The sequence below is a fragment of the Neoarius graeffei genome, chromosome 14 (assembly GCF_027579695.1).
Source record: "Neoarius graeffei isolate fNeoGra1 chromosome 14, fNeoGra1.pri, whole genome shotgun sequence".
In the NCBI taxonomy this organism is placed as follows: Eukaryota; Metazoa; Chordata; class Actinopteri; order Siluriformes; family Ariidae; genus Neoarius; species Neoarius graeffei.
This window is the reverse complement of record NC_083582.1, coordinates 3878378-3904180: the sequence shown is the minus strand read 5'-3', so window position 1 is coordinate 3904180 and position 25803 is coordinate 3878378. Positions and strand designations below refer to the sequence as shown.

At 40.4% G+C, this 25803-nt stretch overlaps 2 protein-coding genes across 6 annotated transcripts in view; one reads left to right on the top strand and one right to left on the bottom strand.

Annotated features, from left to right (window-relative positions):
- Positions 1 to 1689: 1689 nt before the first annotated feature.
- LOC132897898 (proton channel OTOP3-like) lies at positions 1690 to 23496 on the bottom strand. 5 transcript variants are annotated; one of them, XM_060939159.1, is made up of 7 exons: positions 22951 to 23494; positions 19165 to 19301; positions 16601 to 16659; positions 15360 to 15487; positions 5772 to 6532; positions 4045 to 4173; positions 1690 to 2333 (listed from the first exon to the last, which is right to left on the bottom strand). In XM_060939159.1, exons 1-7 carry the CDS (start codon positions 23345 to 23347, stop codon positions 2163 to 2165), a joined length of 1782 nt encoding a protein of 593 aa, XP_060795142.1. In that variant the 5' UTR covers positions 23348 to 23494; the 3' UTR covers positions 1690 to 2162. The 5 variants fall into 5 exon arrangements, 3 of the variants coding, with proteins under 3 accessions (XP_060795142.1, XP_060795143.1, XP_060795144.1); XM_060939160.1 differs by having other exon boundaries at positions 4045 to 4170; positions 22951 to 23493; XR_009656400.1 differs by having other exon boundaries at positions 2245 to 2333; positions 5870 to 6532; positions 22951 to 23495.
- A 1655-nt stretch (positions 23497 to 25151) lies between these two features.
- LOC132897896 (pre-mRNA splicing regulator USH1G-like) overlaps positions 25152 to 25803 on the top strand; it is a 44318-nt gene continuing 43666 nt past the window's right edge. The window contains exon 1 of the mRNA XM_060939157.1: positions 25152 to 25649. Coding sequence (XP_060795140.1) covers positions 25381 to 25649 — 269 coding nt within the window. The 5' untranslated portion in view covers positions 25152 to 25380. The remainder of the gene's footprint in view (positions 25650 to 25803) is intronic.

Sequence of the window (25803 nt, the reverse complement as noted above, 5' to 3'; positions counted from 1 at the left end):
CTTTACTGAAGAAAACACAGGAAACCTGTTTACTCCATAATATTATAGCGATATCCTTCTGGTCTCAGACAGCACCAAGAACATCATTATCATGGAGCTGATGGTGCCATGAGAGGACCGCCTGGGGGAGGCCCATGAAAGGAAGAAGACCAAATATGAACATCTGGTGGCATACTGTCGAGAGCAGGGCTGGAAGGCAAGGTGTATGCCCATTGAAGTAGGCTGCAGAGGATTTGTGGGCTACTCACTCCACAAAGCACTCAGTGTACCGGGCATCACAGGAGGAGCAAGGAGTAGAGCCATCAAGAACATCACCAAAGCAGCTGAGAAAGCCTCAAGATGGCTCTGGATAAAGAGAGAGGGTAAATGGGGACAAGTGAATGCCACCTGAACACACACCGTGGCCTGATCAACTGTGGTGGGGTCGCCTGGGTGAGGGTGTCTGATGATGAAACACCCGAGGACCCAGGCTACATCACCGATGATGTGTTCAGGTGCACCATTAGGTGTATTTAAAGACTATTACGCATCATGGACTCTGAAAGCGGCTGTCGATACACATTTTTCAGGCATGTTTTAAACGTATAGAATCTGTCCATTCAGAAATGGAAATAGTTTTCAGAGGGATGAATGTGGAGTTGGGATCAATCCTTCAGGAAAGTAAAGTAATGAGAACTACTTTTCTGTTAAAGATAAAAGAAAAAAATTGTTTTGCTAAGACTGACTCAAACCTGAGCATCTGTCCACTTTTACTCCTCCTGTGTAATGGATAGAGCTTTAGATTTGCGTTTAGTGACAGAGCTCAAGATCTGTCCGTAGACTTCACACTCAGCGGCCACTTTAACAGAAACTTCTTGTTGGTTCTAAGATCGCTGTTCTTGGCTGCAGGAGTGGAACCCAGTGTGTTCTTCTGTTCCATGCTGAGATGCTTTTCTGCTCACCACGGTTGTAAAGAGTGATTATATGAGTTACTATATCCTTCCTGGCAAAAAAGCTTGAACCAATCTGTCCATTTCCCTCTGACCCTCTCTTATCAACAAGGCGTTTGTTTTGTTTCCACCCACAGAACTGTCACTCACTCACTTCATAGTTGTTTTTTGTTTTCCGCACCATTCTGTGTAAACTCTAGAGACTGTTGTGTGTGTGAAAACCCCAGGAGGAGATCAGCAGCTTCTGAAATACTCAAACCTCACACTCATCTGGCTCGAACCAACACCCATACCACAGTGAAAGAAAGAAAGAAAGAAAGAAAGAAAGAAAGAAAGAAAGTCACACTTCACTGTGAGATCACAGTTTTTCCCGTTCTGATGTTTGACCATTGTGAACATTAACTGAAGCTCCTGATTTGTATCTGCGCGATTTGATGCATCGAGCGATCGGCTGGTTAGAGAACTGCGTAAAACAACTGCAGGTGGATGGATGGGTGTTCCTAATAAAGTGGCCATAATTATAGTTTGATGGTAAAAAGGCCTTTAAGGTGAGACACCGGGTTCGATAGCACAGTTAATCATGTGGCAGCAGTTTGTTGATATTTGTACTGTTTTTATGCAAATGAGGCTGTAATTAATTAAAAAATTCACATATTTGCATACATCACTTCATCAAATAAAAAATCCAGTCCTTTGATGATGTTCGAGTTAAAATGTTCATGTCACTGTGACTCTTGAAAGAAAGACATTTACAGATCAGTTTAGTGGAAAATCATTTATTCTAGTTAGTTAGTTTTGTGTCAATAAACTTTCAGTGTAAACTCGAACATAAATCCAACCATGTGGCTTAACATTTGGAGAAACTCCTCTGCATCGTGTTTCTGGTTAATGATCAGGATGAAGATGTAACGTTTCATGACTGTGGGTCAGTTTTGGTTCTGAAGATAGAAAATCAAAACGATGTTGAGAAATGTTTGCACTCGAGTCTGTGTGGTTTATAAGGTTTATAAAGGACACTGATGTATGGATCATAATGACACAGAAACAGACACACAGTGCCTCAGGAAACAGATCTGACACTGAGATGATCGTGAAGTGGGCGGAGCTTACATGGACCTTCAAAAGTGCCAAGTTTTCAATCATGCTGTGGTTGAAAAATGACTAAAATTGCTGCTTCTAGATTTTCTAATGTATCATGTATTGTGATATGTTGTGCATTGCGTGTGTGTGTGTTCATGCAGAGATGAAGAGCTCCATCAGCGCTCCTACAGAGTGCATCCTGTAGAAGACGGTGAGCGGCTGGCCCAGATTCACCAACACGAACCACACCGAGAACCCAAAGAACTCCTTCCCCACACCGCTCTCGAACTGAGGGTGTGCTCCGAACGCCGGGATCACCCACAGCTACACACACACACACACACACACAAAGTTATCCTCAGTAAGTTCACCATGTTTCATGTTCCATGGTCTTTCAATGTCTCTCATTTAGTGTATAAAAATATTATAATTTTAATCCGGCTCAGAAAACTGAAACATTTTTAAAAATATTGCAGTATTGTATTTTTGTCACATTTATTTAACTTATTTACAAGAAAACATGCACAGCATTCTTAGGACCACTGAATATAAAATCTTTAAAAATGATAAGAAGAAGAAGAAAGAGGGGTTGGGGTAATATTCTAAAGAAAAAAAACCTCAGAATTTCTGAGATTTAAAGAAAAACTTGGATATTCTTTTAGATTATAAGGCTATAAAGTCATAAAGGTTTATAAAATCATAAATCTGGGAAGAAAAAACTTAGAAATTCCAAAGGAAAAAAAAACTCAGAAATACTGAGATCAAAAAGTCACACTTGGAAAAATAGTGTCCTTTTTTTGTTGTTTTTTTGTCAAGGAACCAGATCACTTCAATTTTCAAGGTCGGATCAACATCATCGCATCACAGACGCCACGGCTGAGCTGGGAGACTCCAGGAAGCGAAGTCTTTCCTTCTCAGTCATGCAATATACAAGAATAAAACACTAAGTCATTCTCAACTCCATTTCCCAGAATGCACTGCAGTCAGGAAGCTGAGAAGCAAAAGAGTCGTTGTTGTTTTTTTCTCATAAATTTGTGACTTTATAATCTCTGAGAGTATCCAAGATTTTTTCTTGTAAATGTATGATGTTAATAGTTTTTTATCAGAATATTAAAGCTGTGCTGCCTTTCAGATTTTTCAGTTGTAGGTCATAAAAAGACTTTTCCCCGACATCCAATTATTTTTGTTTAGTGACCGAAAGCTACTGAATTCGAATCACAGACTTCCAATTTTATTATTATTATTTTTTAAATAGAACAATTAATGTATTTCAGGTCGTGTGTCCCTAAATTCTCCGCTACGTTTTCCTGCTTCACCATGACGCAATACAAGATACTACATCATGCATCACATCCTGTGGTGATCTTTCCCCGTTCACACAAGGCATTGTGGGATACAAATTTGAAACAGGAGAGAAAAATGGAGGACGTGAGTGTGCGAATGAAACGTGAAAGAGCGACTACAGTAACGGAAAGAAAGCGAGAAGAAAAGGCGTTATGTTCTATACGAAGGAAAGGAAACGCAGGACCAAACTAATAAATATGGGCGCTCAGCGAGCACCTCGGTGTGATCAGCTGTTCGTTTAGTGACAGAATGATGGAACTGTCAGTGCACGCTCAAAGGGAAACCTGTAGATGGCAGTAATGCAACACTGTGGATGCCAGCTGCTGTAAAACCCAATAGAAGAAGGTAAACCTGCGCATGCGCACACGGACTTCCTCTGTCTGCTTGACTGCGCCAAGCGAGCGATTTCATGCACATTATTTGCTTTAATCCCCTCAAATTAAATAAATTCCCAGCCACAGAATGGCCTGATATTTTGTGAGATATTACAGAAATAAACAGATATCACAATCACCACATTTCAGACGGAACTAAATTTCATCCATTTTATGAAATTGAAAGGCCGTCTCGCTTTAACCTCTCCCTCAGTGCCATTTTTAACTTACAATAGCTCTAATACAAACTATTAAACATAGGTTTTAAAAAAACGAATGAATTTAACTTTTGCATTTTCTCTCTCTCTCTCTCTCACCATAATGTTGGAGAGGATGAGGAAAGCACAGATCTCCTGGATGGCCCTCTTGCTCCAGCGATGAACATCATGTTTCAGAGAGAAGGGCGATTCTTCTCTCTCTGTTCTCTCTTCTGTCTTCATCATCTGCTTCACACAGACACATTCACACTGACTTTTTACACACACACACCAACACACCAGGATACAGCGTACAAACTTTACATTCTGTTTATTCAATACTAAAGTTAATCAGTGATGCGATCTAGAAGTGCAGTGGAACTGTGAGGATGAACAGACACTTCCAGTGAATTCAGCATTTTCTCTCGTGTCTGAGTCTCCTAGTGATGTCAGTGTTCCAGCTCAGTCTCTGAGAGGGCGGGGCATCAATGATTATCACGGGCAATTTTGCGTGCATCACTGTCGGCAAAGAATCTATGATGCGAAATTAGCCGTACTGGGCAACTGCGAGGTAGATTATGTTTGTAAAATAAAGTAAGCAAATATGAACTTCTTAGTTAACGAGTTTAATACAACACTTCATGCTTGCCACGCCTCGATCCGTCACTCACGTCCATGTGCATTTTTGCTCTGAGCGAGCAGTGCATGCCGCCACAAGGATGTTTTTGAACTCTTTGCTAGCATGCTTTTCAATAAACATCCATCTATAACTCGTTAAGATGTCAGTCTAATGTTAGTTAATGCTAATAATAATCGCGTTAATATTAACCCAGGATATTAATGTTAGATTAGATCTGGTCGAACATGTTAATGTTAACGTTAGTGGCTAGATTTTGTATAGAGTCTCGACCTATCAGTCCTAACTTCTGATTGAATTTGCTTCATCCTCAACTTCTAGATCTCCTAAAGTTCTAACAAACAGAGACACTCGGTTCTGTGAGCCGTCAATTCTTTTCTCTGTCGTGTCTGTCGGCATCGCTGCTTTTCAAACGTTCCTCACTGCACTGACTCATTATTGTCTCATCTCATCTCATTATCTGTAGCCGCTTTATCCTGTTCTACAGGGTCGCAGGCAAGCTGGAGCCTATCCCAGCTGACTACGGGCGAAAGGCGGGGTACACCCTGGACAAGTCACCAGGTCATCACAGGGCTACTCATTATTGTAATAAGACAAAATGGTGGAGGGCGGCACGGTGGTGTAGTGGTTAGCGCTGTCACCTCACAACAAGAAGGTCCGGGTTCGAGCCCCGTGGCCGGCGAGGGCCCTTCTGTGCAGAGTTTGCATGTTCTCCCCGTGTCCGTGTGGGTTTCCTCCGGGTGCTCCGGTTTCCCCCACAGTCCAAAGACATGCAGGTTAGGTTAACTGGTGACTCTAAATTGAGCGTAGGTGTGAATGTGAGTGTGAATGGTTGTCTGTGTCTATGTGTCAGCCCTGTGATGACCTGGCGACTTGTCCAGGGTGTACCCCGCCTTTCGCCCGTAGTCAGCTGGGATAGGCTCCAGCTTGCCTGCGGTCCTGTAGAAGGATAAAGCGGCTACAGATAATGAGATGCGATAATGAGAACTATTTGAGCCCTTTCTCTGTCACGACCTAATCATCTCATTCCCACCATTTCTGAAATATCACAACAGACCTTACAATTCCATCTGAAATCATATCTGTACTTTGTTGTTTGAAACTTTATCATAGGCTCCACTTACACACACACACACACACACCTGAGACATTATACAGATTACACCAGCTGAGCAAAAACCAACTCACTCTGTGTGAAGGTGAAACTGACCTTACGGACAACCTCCGGCTCAGCCGTCTCACCGTCCACCTCATTCCTGATGGAGTGTGTGTGTGAGTGTGGGTGAGTGTGTGTGAGAGAGTGCAGACCCTGGATGATGAAGATGTTCTGCAGTATGAGCTCCAGCAGGCTGAGCAGTGAGTACGACAGGTGTAAATTTCCCAGAATGCCTCCGGCTCCAACAGCCAAAACAGCCACCAAGGAAAAGTAGGAGAGAGAGAGCTGCCCGAGGCCGGTGCCCAGCAGCAGCAGTACGTCCAGACTGCGCGTCGGGTTTTTCGCCACGCCTTCTTCACCTTTCGCCTTGCCACCTTGATGTTGGTTAACATTGGTGCTCTCTTTCCAGCGGTACACCAGCGTTCCCGCCAGCGAGCACAGAACCATGGCAGGAATCACGCAAATGTGAAAGCAGTAAAACATGAGAAAAGCATCCAGGCGCAGCTCCTTCCGCCCCACCCACACCTGGTACAGCAGGAAAACCACAATGCCAGCAATCAGCACCAACACACCGAAGATCAGCCCAAGCAGGACGCCGCCATGACGCATGATCCTCAACGTGATCTTCCGGGTGTGGCTGGAGTGGGTTCCAATCACGTGACGCCCCACGTTCTTCCACATGACGTACAGCATGCAGCTCGCCAGCAGATTGAACTCCATGTTGAAGGGGTACAGGACCTCATAGCCTTTACGCAGAGCAACGCAGACTGGCTGCTTTCTGCACTCACAGTCCGTCACATTCTCACCATCCTCATCTGAAAAACATTAGAATAAAATCTAACGAATCAATCATGCCACACATAGAATATGTCTGAGCCAGTGCATCGCAACATCACACTACATTCACGCGAGAGCGGAACACATTCCTCGTACCACTTGTAGTTTGTGTCTTGCCTCAAATATAACTTGAGGAAGAAACATTGTTCCTTCCAAAGGATCAGTTGAGCCAGGTGATGGACAATCAGATGACGTGCCTCATCTGATTGTCCAACACCTGGCTTGAATGAGTCCCCTTATAAGGGAAGCCATGGCCTAATGGTTAGAGAAGCAACTTTGAAACCAAAAGGTCGCTGGTTTAATGCTGCACCAGCAGGAATGACTGAAGTGCCCTTGATCAAGGCATCTAACCCTCAACTGCTCCCCAGGCTGCTCTGGGTGTGTTGTATGTTGCTCTGGATAAGAGCATCTGGTAAATGCCTGTAATGTAACGCCTCAGATGAGTTCATTTTCCAGCCCTTTTCATGAGATTGAAATGGTGGGAAATATTTGGGGTGTAAATTAGCAGTTATCGTCCCATTTGATGTGGGTTTCAGTTCTAAATAAGGAAAGAAGAACTTTTGTTGTAACCCATGTGGTTGCAGAGATATGAAACTTAACATAAACGTGTTTATTATAGCGCCCCCTTCTGGCTGATTTATTTCATATTTTACTCTGCATTACATACATCTTATCCAGAATGACATACAACAGGACCCTGACATACCCAAGGCAAGGTGGGCAGCCCGGGGAGCAGTTGGGGGTTAAGTGCCTGCTTAAGGGCATTTCAGCCATTCTTGCTGGTCCAGAGAATTGAACCGGCAACATTTTGGTCCCAAAGCTGCTTCTCTAACCTTTTGGTCATGACTTTCCTTTTGGTACATAGATTCGAGATGCCACTAAACTTGTGCCTATAAAGTTTCATGAACACTGGGCATTCATAATGGCAAACATTGGCTACTGAAATTTGATTCGATTTTTTTTCATTGTAACGCACAAAACAGTTCATTCTGTTTTTCATCTGTGAAGTGCGTTTTTAATTTCCCTGAGGGAACCTGCCCAAAGGGATCAATAAAGCTCTATCTACCCTAATCTAAATATCACTCATAGCTTTGATTGATAAATTTATAAGCATATATATGGTTTCCTTTCATCCTGTGATATACGACCTCGAGGTAAAGGAGTATAGAGACATTATGAAGAACAATAACGCTTGGAAGGAAGCAGTGGAGTTTGTTGGTGCGTCTGGAGAGTGTACATCCTGTAACTAGTACAATTAGCGTGCTTTGCTAATCTAATCTGGGAATCAAACAGTTGATTATCACATGGATTAGTGCGTTATTTAATTTCTGTTGAACTAATTATATACTAGTAAGTATACAATGCTATAGTCCTACCATCGCTTCTTTATGGATCTGAAACATGGTTGACTTTAGTCTACCATATACGCTGCCTCAAAGTGTTCCACCAAAGATCCTTCAGGCAGATCTTAAATGTCAAGTGGTGGCATCACGTGACCAATGTCGAGGTTCTACAACGTGCAAACATCATCTCGATTGAATCTATGCTACACAGCAATAGGCTGCACTGGCTCAGCCACATGTCCAGGATAGATGACTCTAGAGTCCCCAAACAGCTACTCTTTGGCGAGCTCTAGGGATAGACCCCGAAAAAGATGGAAGAACTGCGCCAAAGAAGACCTTAACCTCTTCAGGATTGACAGCCAGTCCTGGTACCAGCACACGCAGGATCGCCATGCTTGGTGAGGCCATCTCCTTACTGGGAGACAACTATGCAAAAAGAAACTTAAGGGCAGAGTAGAATCAAAAAGACGCAGAAGGCATGAAAAGACTGGATGGGTCCTCCATCGTCAATGACTGACGGGGACCTTAAGAAGTAAGAAGAATTAGCTCTAGTTGTATAGCTAATACTGTTTTGCATCGGAGCTAAAAAGAAATGCTGGTCCACAAGCGATAACAGTTGAGGTCACAACAGGCCCAGGAGAGATAAACTGCAAGCGACATGAGCGACTTGTCACCTGATTTGTAGCCCCGCCCCTAAGAAAATAAATGTAAAGAAAATACTTTTGTTAAATTACATAATTGGATGCCATTCAAGATGGAAACTCTGATGCACTTTTGCACGTTTTGTTCCACTATAACTGCATAAGGCAAGAGATTCAGTGCATTAAATGTGGGATGATGCATGCAGTGACACAAAACCAACATGAAGTGATGTGTTTACTGAATACAAAACTCTGTAACTCAGCATTTCATCACATTAAATAACAAATCAGATGTTTAAAATATTTGTCCCTTTGTTGAAAATATAAGTGACAAATTAATGAATATTAATGAGATCTGATGAATAGTAATGTTTGGTCAGTAACTCAACAGTTTATTTTTAAAAAAGCTTAAAGGTGTGTTACTTAGTTTGATTACATGAAGTTTTATTTGTTGTTGTTGTTGCAAATGTACCTAAAAATAATAAGATATAAGAACTTTAAAGCTTCTACACTTTATCATGATTTAATGTTTTATTTAATATTATTGGACACTACCCTTATCAAAACTTTTGCTGCATTTTAAGTGCATTTTGGCGGGTTTTGAACATATTTTGGGCAAGGCAAGGCAAGTTTATTTATATAGCACATTTCATACACAATGGCAGTTCAATGTGCTTTACAGAAGTAAAAACAAAAACAGTAAACAATAGAGAAATAAAATTACATAAAATAATTTTATTTTTATTCTAAAACAATTAAATTAAAAGAATTAAAAGAAAATAATAAGAATTAAACAATAGTAGAAATAAAACAATAAAATAAAGTAGAAATAGGAGGAGAAAAAAAAGAAACCAGCAGAATAGAATAAAGAATAAAATAGAACAAAGTTAAAATTAAAGTAAATTTAAAACATGCAGAGAAAGTAAAAATTATTTTAAAAAAAAAGAAGACAATATTAATTATTTAACAGAAAGCATCTGAAAACAGCTTGGTCTTTAACCTAGATTTAAAACTGCCAACAGCAGGAGCATTTTTGATGTCCTCTGGCAGTTGGTTCCATAGCTGTACTGCATAAGGTTTGGACTGGAAAACGTCAGCAGTATCTGGCAACATTGCATGATGTGCGAGTCAGTGTTTATGTCGGCTTAAATTCTGTTGCTGAAAGTGTGTGATGTTTACAGTGAAGCACTGTGTGCACTTTATTTTATTTTTTTTTACTTAATACAAGAAAGTAATGGATGCCAACATTTTTGCCAAAATGGTATTTTATTTTCCATTGTTTAGGCAGCTTCAGCATCATACTGTGAGATTCTGTTCAAATTTTTTTTTCCTTTTATGAAGCCTGAGCCATTTATTTTATTAGTTTATAATTATTGTTTAATTTAGTCTTCAGGAGAGACTGCCTGCACACAGTACTAGTATTAATAGTTTTTTTTCTTACATGAAAGCTGAGGCATTTATATTATATTTTAAGGTAACTTCATGTTGTGCTGTGAGGTTCTCTGCACTTTAACTTTTGAACCAACAGGTGCATTTGGATAAGTAAAGCCTATTTTTCTGCATTTTTGTAGTCCTGGTAATCTTTTATATTGGTAAAGTTGTTTATAGGACCATTTCTCAGTGTCTTTGTTTTTTAAACAATAGTTTTTCAGTAATAACTTAATATTTAACATATCACTCAATTTTAATCACAAAAAGAGAAAATCGCAACAATTTCTCGCAACTTTCACTTCCTCCCGCAATGTAATCGCAACAAAAACCTAAAAAACACCGCAACTTTCATCGCAATTTTTTTGGGACCCCCCCGCAACATCAGACATTTTAGCCACAACAATCACAAAAAAGGCCCGCGGAATCCTGGGGGGACTGAAAAAAGAAGGAAGTATGACCACGATTATTTAAAGTTTGGATTTTCATGGACTGGATCTGAAGATGCTCCACTGCCACAGTGTGTTGTCTGCCAAGAGGTGCTAGCTAACGATGCTATGGGATGTTTAAAATGTGTAAAACAAGATGTTTTAAAAAGCACAGATGTTTAAAATGTGAAAAAGAAAAATGTGTACAACAACCATTTTTTAAAAATACGAATGGAACATTAAGTATAGCAACAACAAAAATTGGGGGGGGGGGGGGGGGCGCTGTTGTTTATTTGCTCTCCGAGGGGGGGCGGACTCTCCCACACTTTGAAAACCCCTGTTCTAGACAATACAAAAAGCACCACATGCCAAATAAATAATTGAATACATAATAATAACAATAATAATAAATGCTTCCAATGTTATAGTGTTGTTTGTATTTGGTTGCATTCACTGCATGAATATATTTGATTGACAGTTTGACTGACAGTGTTTTGGCATATTTAACATTTATCCTCCAAAATAAATCAACTGTTTTGGTTTAAGATTGTGCAAGCCTTCAAATTTTCTCACTGAACATTTCTCCTTCACATTTTTCACCTGTAGGCATATGACAAGATTTAACATGATATTGCTCAACCTACCTCTGTAAAGTCAGCTAACAACTTATTAAAATGCACCAGAATTCAGCAAATAACATGTATGATAATAAAAAAACTTCTGGGGGAGGACCCCCAGACCCCCCACTAATCATTTCCTTCAAACCAATGTACAACAACCTGTACAATCTGTTACATTGGCCAACCAATCTACATTCAAACTGCCATAATGTGTAGGGGGGCACTACAAGACACACACAGGCCTACAACACACAGATAAGGTGTATATCTCTGTGCAATATGATATGGTTATCAAATTAGAGGGTTATTTTCCAAAAAGTATATTGGGGCAGGGCGGTGGGGGCAGGGGCGGGTACAAGGCAGAGCCCCCCCACATAACCAATCCCAATTTAACCCCTGGCTATCCCAGCTGTCACTCCATCTGCTGTAAAAGCAGCACACTTCCCACAGCAGCCGTGACTACCCGCCCATCAACCCCCCATATCTCACACGTACACACCTGACCTACCCCACGCACCCCCCACTCTCCGTCAGCCTACAAATTGAGCTGGACTTCGATGTCCATGCCTGCTTGCCCTACAACTCGCATGCTGACTTGAGTATCATGGATGACGGCCCCCCTCCCAAGAAACGAGACATTCGTTCATACATTCTTGACTTTGAAGAAGAAAGTGCAGGGTTTCCGTCAAGCTTTAAAAACTCAACAAAATCCTTTTGATGTATGGAAACCCTTCATAAAAGCAATGCTGCGGCTCCTTAGGCAGGTTTAGCAACGTGACAGGACGCATCAGAGCTAGGCTACTGCATAGCTGCAGAGAAAAGGAATGCTGGAGCAATGTAACTTGGTGTTAGATAATATCCTCGATGAATGAATGTTAAATTTATAGACCTAATGGTTTTACAGAATGTAAGTAGTCAGATGTAGGCTACTGCATGGCCATGCAGATGTGCGACTTGCATTTCAGAATCAACAGCGTGACAGCCGCTGAGTCTGCTGCATTCACCGTTTTACAGAGACCTCTTTCTACTACTAGGCTAGGCTAGATACAACAGCTCCATGGTCCTTTACTGCCACCTACAGACGAATATTGGTAACTGCAGCATGAACATAAAAGAAGTCACAAGCACATCTGCAGTGAAAATCATAACACACGTTATGAACACAGAAACAGGCAACAAAAAGACATAATATGGAAAATGGAGGGGCAACAAAAAGACAAAAAAATGGGGGGTATACTACAAATGCAATAATAATGTAATCATAATCATGCTATAATAGGCAATCACTAAATTATATATCCAAATATCATTTTAACTCCCTAACCATTAGGCCACGGCTGCCCTCGTTAACCTATAAGATCTGCATGACATGAAATTATGATTGCTAATGGAAAAAAAAAACACCTTTCGGAAGCTCTGCCTTGGATCACTTTTGTGTCCCCACCAATGTCAAAATCAAAGTTACTCCCTTGGTACCAAGTATACTGATATCAATGTACTGACAGTATACTTGTAAGTAAACTAATCTAATACTCCTTGGGACTAAATTGGCCCACTTTTAGTTTATAAAAAGTATACTTTAAGTCTAAGAGAAGTAAACTCTGAGTATACAACTAGTATTTTTTATTTTGTACTGCAAGAATACCACAAGTAAACTTATACACTAATAGTTTACTAGTTCTATACTTGTAGTCGACTCTTTAGTTTACAAAAGCATACTTCATAGTGTACTGGAAATATACTGTACTATGAGTTTACTCGTTACACACTTCTAGTCCACATTTTAGTTTATAAAAGTATACTTTATAGCATATTAGAAATATACTTGTCGTTCGTTTAACCTCTTGTCAAACGTGGATGCTCTTGAGCCATTCGGCTGTATTGGTGTCAAGTTCTATTAGGCCTTCCAGGCCGTTTGGGGGTCGCAAGGTTGGGCAGGCATGGATTAGGTGCTGCAATGTCTGTGGCAAACCACATTCGCAGGTATCGTTATCGCACACACCAATGGATTTAAGGAATGCACGAGTCCTGCAACAGCCAGTGCGTATACGATTCAGTCGCACCCAGGCCTTACGATCCAGCTGATGGCCACTGGGCTTGGCAGTAGGAGTCTTGATGAACATGTGGAGTCTTGTGTTGAAAGTATTCCAAATATACTATTAGTTACTGGTTATATACGGTACATCTAGTCCACTTTTTAGTTTTGAAGTTTACTGCGATTACCCTTCTCGGTATACTATTAGTTTTCTAGCCCTAACCTTTACCTCATGCACACTACCAGGAGACAACTTAAGTGTTTTGTACCTGAAGTTACAATGAAGTTATAAAGGTAAGAATTCACAAAATAACAACAGATACTCAGGATTAAGAACATATTCGTTTTCTTTAAAAATCTAAATTTAAAGCAACATTGTATTAAATGCCAAATTATAAAAACATGGCAATAAAATAAGTATTTTATAGGCTACTATCAAAAGGATAAGCACAACTACAGGGCAAGTACACTTAAACATAAGGCACAAATATTTTAATACTTTATTACACTTTTGTTCAGTATATCTTGATCAAAAGTTTAAGTTTAAGCTTAATATACTTAGACTTTTCTCTATACTTTTCAGTATAAGCCAAGTATACTTATGTATGACTTTATTAAGTATATCTCTGATAAGTAAATAAAAAGTAAACTGAAAGCATACTCTCTTATTTTTAGTTTAAAATAAGTATACTAGAAGCACACTTGAATAAACTTCTTTTTTTGTAAGGGTAATATTTATCTCTCGTTCTACCTCTTAGGCTGCGGGGGGGGGGGGGGGGGGGTGTTTGTTCGGGACTTGGCACCACCATAAATATGGATATTTTCATTTTTCCATAAAAGCATGAGCCTGCAGGACTTTTAGTAATATTTCACAAACAACTCAATCCATTTTAAGTCTTGGGCTTAACGTGGCTCTATTCAAATCAGTGTTTATTTCAATAGAAATGTTATTTTAAAATAAAAACAATGTACGAAGTTGCAGTGTTCAGGATCATATATCATGAAAAGAAAACGAAAAAGAAAAGAAAGAGAAAAAAGAAAGGAGGCAAAGAAGGAAAAAAGAGGCTAAACGGTGGCTGTTTTGAATAATCTAAAATATAACGTATATATATTTTTAACACTTTTTGTTTATCACATAATTCCATATGTGTTCCAGATGTTGTTTCAGAGTTCTGGTGTCTTCAGTATTATTCTGCAGTGAATAAAACAGTCAAAATACAGAAAAACCTATGAATGAGTAGAGTTGGGTTGACTGGTGTAGTATAGTATACTACAAATCACCAATGCTGTATAAATCACTTCAGGATTTATTTTGCACTTTGGAACTCGACCTCTTCCCTCTGTTCATTACACACAGCTTGTATTCACTGTCTGTGCACTAGTGTCTTTGTTTTGTGAAATTGTATAGCCTTTGTGTTGGTATAATAAAAAAAGAAAGGAAAATACTCCTATAATAAAAATGTTTTATTCCTCTTATATCACAGAAATTTACTGATGATTACAGATCCATCCATCCATCCATTATCTGTAGCCACTTTATCCTGTTCTACAGGGTCGCGGGCAAGCTGGATCCTATCCCAGCTGACTACGGGCGAAAGGCGGGGTTCACCCTGGACAAGTCGCCAGGTCATCACAGGGCTGACACATAGACACAGACAACCATTCACACTCACATTCACACCTACGCTCAATTTAGAGTCACCAGTTAACCTAACCTGCATGTCTTTGGACTGTGGGGGAAACCGGAGCACCCGGAGGAAACCCACGCGGACACGGGGAGAACATGCAAACTCCGCACAGAAAGGCCCTCGCCGGCCACGGGGCTCGAACCCGGACCTTCTTGCTGTGAGGCAACAGCGCTAACCACTACACCACCGTGCCGCCCCAATTACAGATAATTTTGATATATTAATTAATGAGCTGGTTTCTGTTCTAACTTACATTATAGCAGCTATAAACAGTCTGTCTTGAAGTTAATAAAGAAAACAAAATCTGCAGCTTGTCGTCTTTTGTTACAGAGAAATTGCAAAGAAGTGTAAACTCCTCTGTCCTGAAAATATCAGAAAACATACAGTTACAGCTTCACCTCTGACACTGGAGACTCCTTCCTTAAGTAAACATCTCCTTCCAAAAACTTCACCATATCAACATTTACATGTATTTTCAATCTGTTTATTACTATGAGTGAATGAGCTGTTTCTATAGAAACGATAATGTTAGAACCAGCGCATGTGGTTCTGAACACCTTCTGACCAACCAGAGTCCAGAAGCCAACAGCACTGTGGTGTAAAACGATAAGGTTTAACGTACTGGTCTTCTTTGTGATGATAGTCTCATTGTACTGTCTCTCCAGTTCTATCTCTGAATGGATGGTATCTTCTGTTACTGCACTCAGCCATAACAAGATGTCTGTACAGAGGATGAGTATGAGTCCAGACCTACAACACACACACACACACCAAGATCACTGTACTACACAGGAGACAGTGGACGTGAATACAGAACCTTCTCACTGAGATTGTTTTTGGCCATTAGCAGAGAAGACACTTCTTGAGAGATCCAGTACACTGTTACCCAGAGTTCCACTTATCCACACTTCCTCTGAATCCACTGCATCTTTTCCAAATGGAGGTTTATATAGCATATAAAGCCATAATGAATGAAAAGAAGGAAATAACAACATTGTTCTTTTTATACCTAGTCATTTAAGTCATCATGGAATACATCTCCATGTTGAAAGCACAGTAATAAGTAAAGAGCTGAAGGTTGGTATTGTCAAATTACAGACTGTCGCTAATCCGGTTAACATGTTCCAACACAAATCTGGTGCATTACATGCATCAACTTTTGACTTTTAAATGCTATAATATACTCAAAACTCAATATAAATGCACCTGCTCCTGGAAGAACCTGGAGTTTATTAGAACAAGAATAAGGAGCGATCAAAACAAGTCCAAGATAAGGTTATGGAAAAATATCAATCAGGATTTGGTTTAAAAAATATCCCAAACTTTGAACGACACTGAAAGGCGGCACAATCACCACTCTGCCTCGAGGAGACCATCCACCAAACACTAGTGAGTAGGTAAGGAGGGGATTAGTCAGAGAGAAACAACCAACAGGGCTTGAGGAACTGTGCAGGAGCTGGAAAGATCTACAGAACAACCATAGAACTGAACTTCATGGAAGAGTAGCCAGGAGTATCTGGAGTTGGTTAAAAGACATGCTGGATACTCATCAAAAAGATTCTCTGGTCTGATGAGACCAAAATTAAACCTGGTACAAAGAGCTGTGTTTGGTGGAAACTCAACACTGCCCATCACCCTGAGAACATCATGGCTGTGTTAGCATCAAGTGTTACCCTTGGTCTCTTAGTTGCTTTTCAGACTAATGTCCTACTTACCCTGTGCACTTAAATATTATGCGATATCAAGCTGTGATTTTTGTCTATTAACTACAAAAGAGAGAGAGATTAAAAAAAGAGAGGCTGGTGAGGGGAACTAACTTGTTGGACTGTAAAGTTAGCGTGGAGGTGGAGAAGGAGCAGGTACCTGGTGAGGACTCTGTATTTGTGGATGCAGTCTTTGGAATGAGACCAGAGCAAGTAGGTCTACAGGAACAAGAGGACAAGGAGAGAACACTGAATACACTTTTTTTATTTTCTGCGACAAAAAAAGATACCTCAGCAAAAACAAATATCTCAGATTTAGGGAAATGTATCTGATATTTCTCATTATGAGGAACATTCTGAGAATAAAGCACAGCACATGTTTCTGTTACAGTAAAGGGACAGCGTAGTGGGATGAAGCAGAGATATTGTTATTACCACCACAAACAGTACAGGTTTAGTTCAGAGTCCAGACTTCAACAGCTCCATGAGATAAATTAGAAATAAAGGTCTAGAAATAATAAACATAGTTGGGATAAGAATATTTTTTTAAATTATTTGGTCATAGTAGAGTTCCCCACACATGAATGGCACAGAGCAGAGCCCCATACTTAAGAAAATATGGTAAAGCATCGACCTGATTATTGATGGCTTTTGTGGCCGTACAAACAACGAGTCCTTGTATGTCTGCGCTGTGATTGAGCTCTAATCGAATGAAAGACCCCAGTCTTCCATTCGAAACTCACATTGATAACATTACCCGAGTAGCTTTCTTTCATCTCAGAAATATTGCTAAGATAAGAAATTTAATGTCACTACATGACGTGGAAAAACTAGTTCATGCTTTTGTTCCCTCCAGGTTGGATTACTGTAATGCCTTACTGTCTGTATGTTCCAATAAGTGCATAAACAAGCTCCAGTTAGTTCAAAATGCAGCAGCAAGAGTCCTTACTAGAACTAGAAAATATGACCCCATCACCCCTGTCTTATCCACACTGCATCGGCTCCCAATCAAATTTCGTATTGATTATAAAATACTACTATTGACCTTTAAAGCACTGAATGGTCTCGCACCACAGTACCTGAGTGAACTTCTGCTCCTCTATGACCCGCCACGCCTACTTAGATCAAAAGGTGCAGGCTATCTGCTGGTACCTCGTATAGTGAAGGCTACATCAGGGGGCGGAGCCTTTTCTTACAAACCCCCACAGTTATGGAACAGCCTTCCAAGTAGTGTTCAGGAATCAGACACAGTCTCAGCGTTTAAGTCTCGGCTGAAAACAGATCTGTTTAGTCAAGCCTTGTGTTAATGGTGTTTATGAGGTAAAGGTGTAGATCTGGAGGATCCTCAGACAGAGTGTTTTGGTAAACTGGGATGTATGGATGCTGTCAGTCCCCACTCGCTTGCTCACTCGAGTTTGTTGACGGTGTAGTGGCTGCTGCTTTATGTCCCGGGGCTCCCTCATGCCTGTGTTACCTTCTGGCTCTCTCCTTTTAGTTATGCTGTCATAGTTAGTCTCGCCAGAGTCCCAGTGCAATATGTATACTGTTCCTACTTATTCAGGTGACATTGGGCATACCTAACAACCTGTGTTTTCTCTCTCTTCCTCCTCCCCCCATCTGTCCTTCTGAATTATATGTTGGTCCTGAGATCGAGATGCTGAACCTCTTCTGCTCCTCAGACCTGCCTGATCCATCCTGGTGCCCTGTGTCTGGTTGGAGTCTCATCGCATCGCTCCTGTGGAGGACGGCCCCATGAGGACAGTTGAAAGTCACACCTGGAGGACGCTCTGGACTCTTACAGTAATGCTTTTATGGCTGAGGACTACAGTTGACTTGCTAACTTTAGGACTGCAGTTGTCATGAACAGTTTTGCACTCAAGTTTCCATCAATGAAGAGTTTATAACATCAACAAAACTGTCTTCATGTTAAAACTGTTAATGTTATAGTCATGCTGTCTGTTGTTGCCCAAATGAGGATGGGTTCCCTTTTGAGTCTGGTTCCTCTCGAGGTTTCTTCCTCATGTCGTCTGAGGGAGTTTTTCCTTGCCACCGTCGCCACAGGCTTCATCATTGGGGATAGATTAGGGATAAAATTAGCTCATGTTTTAAGTTGTTCAAATTCTGTAAAGCTGCTTTGCGACAATGCTTATTGTTAAAAGCGCTTTACAAATAAACTTGACTTGACTTAATCAGGAACAGGTGCATGGTCTTTAGTCGTAATGACACCACATGCTACCAACACTGCCTAAATATATATATTATGTTTCAAAAACAGATACATTTACTTTACATATTTTTAATTTGCTAGGACATTTATTTTGCAGTGTAGTAATTTTTCAGCTAATAATGTTTTTCTGTTAAACTTTATGATTAAAGTTTATAGTTAAAGATTATAGATAAAGTTTATGGTTAAAGTTTTTAGTTAAAGCTTGTAGTTAAAGTTTATGGTTAACACATGGTCATTGTTTATGGTTAAAGTTTATAGTTAAAGTTTACAGCTAAAGTTTATAGGTAAAGTTTACAGTTAAAGTTTACAGTTAGAGTTTATAGTTAAAGTTGACAGATAAAGTCTTTAAAGTTTACAGTTAAAGTTTATGATTAAAATTTATAGTTATGATTGAAATTAATGTTAAATAGAAAAAGCTTACATTTAAAATTTACATTCATGGTTCAAGGGTAATGTTTATTAATAAAGTTTATGGTTAAGTTTATTCCGTTGCTCACCTGCAGGATGAGGAATGGAGTCTGGATGAAGGGCAGAAGCACTTTAGCTATTGGCTGACATTTTGCCATCATGCTGTTGTACACCATCATGAACACACAAAGCAACAGACTGAATCCTGCAAACAGCATGAGCACCACTGACACACACACACACACACACACACACACACACAGAGTTAAGATAATGCTGTATTGTAGTGTAAAGTCACACTCTAATTCCTACTTTCCACCTGGAAAAATATCATTCACACACCTCCAGGGGAATTACAGCAGCTTTCTCACAGCACTGAATTTCAGTTTTATTGTACAGTTTATAATCGATTACTGATAACTGATACATTCCTCCTCGTGCTTTAGATTTAGTTGAAAAATATCCCCTAAAATGAAGCTCTTTACACTTTTAAATGTGAGTATGCTAGCTAAAAACATCAGCATCGATTTAATCAAGTAAATGAAACTGTAACATGCGAACACTTTCAGCTTAGAAGACCAGAAAGACCAGTCTGCTTTCCTGAATTCTCCTACAGGACATGAAGAACGTATTAGTTGGCTTGTTGGAAATATGAATTTCATATAAGACGCCACACAAACAAGCTGTTATTATTGAGAAAACTGACTTATCGTGCTATTTTATGAAATTTTATTTATAGATGGTGATACTGAGATAAAAGTGTCTTTTAAAGTGAGCGTGTGATGATTTAGACATGAGGTTTACACTGTGATAAACTGGTAGCTGGAAGATTCCCTGAAGATAAACAGCTCGAACTTTGATAAAACAGTGCAGAAGGTTTAAGGGAATCTTGAGCCAATCTATTCTTTTATACAAACAAACAATAAAAAACAAACTCTGTAATGCAAATGTCATACTATTTTTCATAGATAATGCAATATAATAAAGTATTTTAAAACAGTGATGTGCTTTACTTTGCCTGAAGGTGTTTGTGATTTTTAGTGCCTCCTGCTGCCTGTGAAGGGAATTACAACTGCAATGAAAATACTGACCAGCACCTTTCCACCACATCCCCAACCACACCCACAACAACAACAACAATAACGATATGCTTTGCAAGATGCCTTTTTAGGAAAGGGGGCAGGGTTGAGTAAGTTTCATTCTATCTTGGAGGTGGAGCTAATTTCAGGGTCAGAAAAAATGTAACCAGAAGCATTATAAAACCTGAAGAAATGTTTCTTTTTGAAACAAGGAGTCTGAGTGACAGAATGTTAAAATGTAAAGCCAATAGCATTCAAGATGCACCACACCACACCCCCGCTGAATCTAAATACGCCTAACAGTAGCTTAGCGAGCTCGCAACTAATGGGAACAGTGTAGAGATTTCGAGTGTAGAATTATTTTTATGAGATTTGTGAGGATTTCACAGCCACACCTCTCCACTTTCTCCAGGACGACTTGAATCCTTGATGGCAAGACGGTGTGTGTTCAGTGTTATGGCGTACATGTTTCAGTCGAAGTTGAGCATCGGCGTTGCTGTTGGTGACAGAGAGTCGCCGGGTCGTCACCGCGAGACATCTGACGCGTCTCAGTGGGAGATAAAATAATATTACTGACGGAAACGGTGTATGGAAAATGTGGAATTTTTGACATTCAAACTTTGAACAGCTTTTCTGAAGAGTCACATGACCTCCGGCTCACACAAACTCCAAGAATAAACTCCAAACGTTTATAGTCAGTTGGGAACGTGAATATTGTGCAGGAAGACACGTGAACAAAAACTGTAGCTGCTATTAGAGTCAGTCATATAATTTAAGTTCATTTAATAATTTCAGTTAAATATAAGAATAATTTATATGTTTGGTTAAATTGTTTTTGTTAATCAACATGAATTTTACCAAATATACACATAAAAACACAAGTTAAATAAAAGAACTATGCGACATCTTGATAGCGGAACGAATGTTCTTGTGTTGTTGTGGGTGGGGTTGTTATTGTTGGACCGTGACCGAGCAGGACCACAAGAGGGAATAAAGTTCGGTTTAATGAAGGATGATCAGTAAAAGTTACTAACTGTATTAATGTTCATGAAGACTTGAACAAAGTGAAGATTTATAATGTTGGAGGTTTCCTTTCTTACCCCCTTTAGTTTAACGTGGCCAATGAGGTATGCAGGTGTGTTTATTTCTGCATGTTTGTAACTATTTGATATGCTAACGGCTGATATGCTATCGGAGTTCACGTGATAGCTGCACATATGTTTCAAAGAATGTTTCTCAGTGCTAATTATCCATTAGTTCAGCAGCTTATGGTTTTCAAAGTTAAAGCTGTGCTGCCGTTCAGATTTTTCAAGTGTAGGTCATAAAAAGAATTTTCCCAATGCCCAATTATTTTTATGTAGTGACCGAAAGCTACTGAATTTCAATCATAGACTTCCAATTTAATTATTTTTTAAATAGAACAATTAATGAATTTATCTCCAAGTGGCCTGAAATTCTCCACTATTTTTTCCTGCTTCACCATGACCCAATACAAGATACTACATCATGCATCACATCACGTGGTGGGCTTTCCCCGTTCACGCAAGGCATTGTGGGATACAAATTTGAAACAGGAGAGAAAAATGGAGGACGTGAGTGTGCGAATGAAACGTGGAAGAGCGACTACAGTAACGGAAAGAAAGCGAAAAGAAAAGACGTTATGTTATATACGAAGGAAAGGAAATGCAGGACCAAACTAATAAATATGGGCGCTCAGCGAGCACCTCGGTGTGATCAGCTGTTCGTTTAGCGACAGAATGATGGAACTGTCAGTGCACGCTCAAAGGGAAACCTGTAGATGGCAGTAATGCAACACTGTGGATGCCAGCTGCTGTAAAACCCAAAAGAAGAAGAAGAAGGTAAACCTGCGCATGCGCACACGGACTTCCTCTGTCTGCTTGACTGCGCCAAGCGAGCGATTTCATGCACATTATTTGCTTTAATCCCCTCAAATTAAATAACTTCCCAGCCACAGAATGGCCTGATATTTCTGAGATATTGCAGAAACATTAAGAATTACATAAGCTGCATTTTGTGTTTGTGACATATCTATTTAATAGTAAATTATTATTCTGTCAGACTAAATTTATGATCTGTGTATTTTATTTATCTTGTTCTCACGGCATGGATATGCAAAATAAATGCCTGTAACCAGAAGAACGCCTTGTGTTTGTGATTTAACTGGAGGGAGTAATAAAAACACACACATGAACCATGTTTACTGCTAATGAGCTGCTACTGTAGAGCAAGACACGCCCCTGGGGGTGGGGCATAAAAGCTCTAGAGAGCATTTTCTTGGATGAACACAAGACTAGAACATGATGAGTCATCAAAAAAAAAAGTTCAATTGTTCCATAAGTGATGAAGTATCAACTTTGTGACAATGAAACCCATTTTTGTGCTTGTTGTCCACACCTGACTCCGTCCCACTCCGGCATGGTGTAAACGCCGCGGACTGGAAAAGCTGGTTCCACTAGGGGTCACGTTCAGACCTGAACCACTCTGAAATATGAGAAGTGCAGTCCGGATCCTGTGAAGTCTTTAAAAATCATTTTGAAAGTCCTTGGTTTGAAGTGACGTCTGAATGAATGCTGTGTTTTACACTTTTATTAGATTGAATTTGTTTGACACCAAACGTGTCGACCTGCTGAGTGAGTAAAAGCCTCTGGCTGTGTTTGTGATCAGTGACTGGAGGATGATTGATGAAATGACACACCGCAATGACTGTAGCTTCACGCTAACGTATTTAAAAGGTGAGGAAAAGTGAGGAGCAGACTGAGACAGAGAGGTTCTTACCGGTGACTGTAGCACCTCCCGCGTGGTGATCAGTGTGTGGAGGGGCTCCAGGCTGCCGTCGTGACCACAGCAGGTACCACAGCATCCACACCACACTGAAACCCATCAGCAGCAGCAAAAACACCTCTGGCTCATGATGGCGAAGTCCAACCGGGTTCAGAGCGTCTCCGGCCACCAGCGCGGCTCCCAGCAGCACCACATTGATCCCAAAGAGTCCAGAAATGAGTCTGCGTCCAGATGGAACCCACAGCAGCACAGTCTCCTGCTCCTCCTCCTCATCGCTCTTCACTCCATCCTCCAACATCGTTGTGTTTTTCAGATCATTTTTCGAGCACTCTAAATCCGAGTCCTGATTTTTCATCTCTAGTTCCTCAGTTTCTCGAGCTTCAGCCTGCATTCCTCCTTCGTGTCTGGATCCCTCTATCTATATCTGTATTTATATTTATGCATGTGTGGATCAGTTCACGTACATTCCCTCTTTCTTTCTACTCTGTACTGAGAAGGTAAAGTGCCTCTGTGTGTGTGTACAGTATGTGTGGGCGGTGACTCACAGACTAGGTGTGTCTGTGTGCCAACAGTGAAGCAGATAAATATTCCACCCTGATCAGCACATTCACCGGTATTTTTAACACCCAGATTTGTCATTAGGGAATGAAACAGATTCCTCGATCTCTGCTTTTAAGCTCATGGATGTGCGCTGAAAGCGATCACACACTCCCTGTGTCCTGCCCAGACTCATGAATGTTCCAATTCCTCAGCACCCTCATGGTATCTTATCAGAAAGTCAATGTTTGATGTCTGTTATTCACCTTGCGAGAAATCAAACAGCACAGATAAAATATTTCACATACTGTATTCTAGACACTAATATAGATGTATAGATATCCAGTCGCTGCCTAAAATCAGAGCTCCTGATGAGTTTATGAGCAAAACATTTCCAAGAACACAAAATCCCCCTGAATAGAATAATAATATTGCAGCACCATGAACGAACCATCGAATTGTGTCGCGTCGTGTTTTTCACCTCAATAAATCACTGCATTGTCTTGTGACCAATAATGAGATTCACATCGCAGTTATGATACATATTTATTCCTTTCTTTGACGCCGCATGCCATGCGCCAGAAACAACACCAGCACATTTATTATGGTGAGACTCTGCTGGGTGCCTGGGGGACAGCAGTGAACCAGCGCTTTCACTTTACATCACTACTGTAGAGTTACCATCCAATATCACACTCCATACGCCACACAGCTGTCTGGTTTCATCTCTCAGCACCATTAGGACTAATCCCCATGCACCTGTTCCTGATTAGAGCTCAATCACAGCAAGACATTTATATAAGGACTCTGAGTAACACACAGACTTTGTGAAAGCCTTGTATTTTGTGTCACTTTTCTGGTTTTGACCCTGTTTGTGTGTTTGGACTGTGAGTATTGTATCCCTCTGATATCCTGTCTGGGCCTCACTCCACCACTGCCTGGTTTTCCACTCGTTTTGAATCTGTTTGCTGCGTGTTTTCAGTAAAACTCTTCCTGCAATTACATCCATCTATCACCCTTACACAACACAAACTGTCACCTGTCCAACAAGCGAGTGGACTCATAAAACTGTTTAAACTCTTTTTTATATGAAACTGTCATGAATATTTTCTGTAAAATGTGTTAGTAAATAATCCTACGTTATTTTTTAAAAAGAAGATTAAAAATAAGCGCTGGATAAAAACCCATCTGTCTTATGGAAATAAAGAGACAAATGTTGTTGTCCGGTGGTCAGGTGTTTATGAAAGATGTTGCCTTGCACTTATGGTCGGGTTCCCTGTGGTGGTACACAGACGTCGTATGGTCAAATCCATCAAAAATCAAAAATATAATGATGGAAGCATTAAATCTTATTAAGATGGACTTTGACTCGGTTTCCTTGGTTCCAATGGACTAACAAAGCCTTCTTCAGTCTAACTGGAGTCAGAGTTAATAGAGCATAATAATAATAATAATAATAATAAATGAATAAGATTAGTTTTACTGAGTTCCTGTTACCTCTGAAAAGTAGATTGTTTTCTGATAACACTGCCTCTCCATGTGCTTTATGACACTGCTTTCCAACAATCCATCGATGCTGATGTTAATAAACATCTCCTTACAGAAAACTTCACCGTATTAAAACAAGTGCATTAATATAAACCTGCACTACTGTCAGAGCTGCTGTTATAGAGAATTAATCAACACCTTCTGACCAATCAGAGCCCAAAACTCAGCAGCAATAAACAGGATCAGCTGAAGACAACTCAGATTAAATGTTTAACGATGGAATTTTATGATAAGAGCATGCCACAGTGAGTGAATTATTATGTCTCGTCCAATAGGGAGCCGTTTGGGATTCAGCCAATCACACGCCCTCATTAACAGCTCCAGCATCGTCCTGCTGCCATGACAACGCACTCATCCTTCTACTGCTGCTTCATTTCATCTTACACTCCTCACCAGACCAACCTCAGTCCAGGACTTTACATCCCAGGTGCAGTTTGTGCTGAAATGAATGACAGATATCACCAAGCGGCACGAGATGGTCATGTGACCTTACTGAAGGAAGCCACCAGGAAAGAGCTGAACGCTGAGGATGATGATGGACTGACCCCAGTGCTCTGGGCAGCTCGGGACGGCAACCTGGAGGCTCTGAGAGTGATGCTGGGGCGAGGGTGAGTCACTCATCCCCAAAAAGAACCAACATTTTATCTATCTATCTATCTATCTATCTATCTATCTATCTATCTATCTATCTATCTATCTATCTATCCTTTGTCTGTAGCCACTTATCCTGTGCAGGGTCGTGGGTGAGCTGGAGCCTATCCC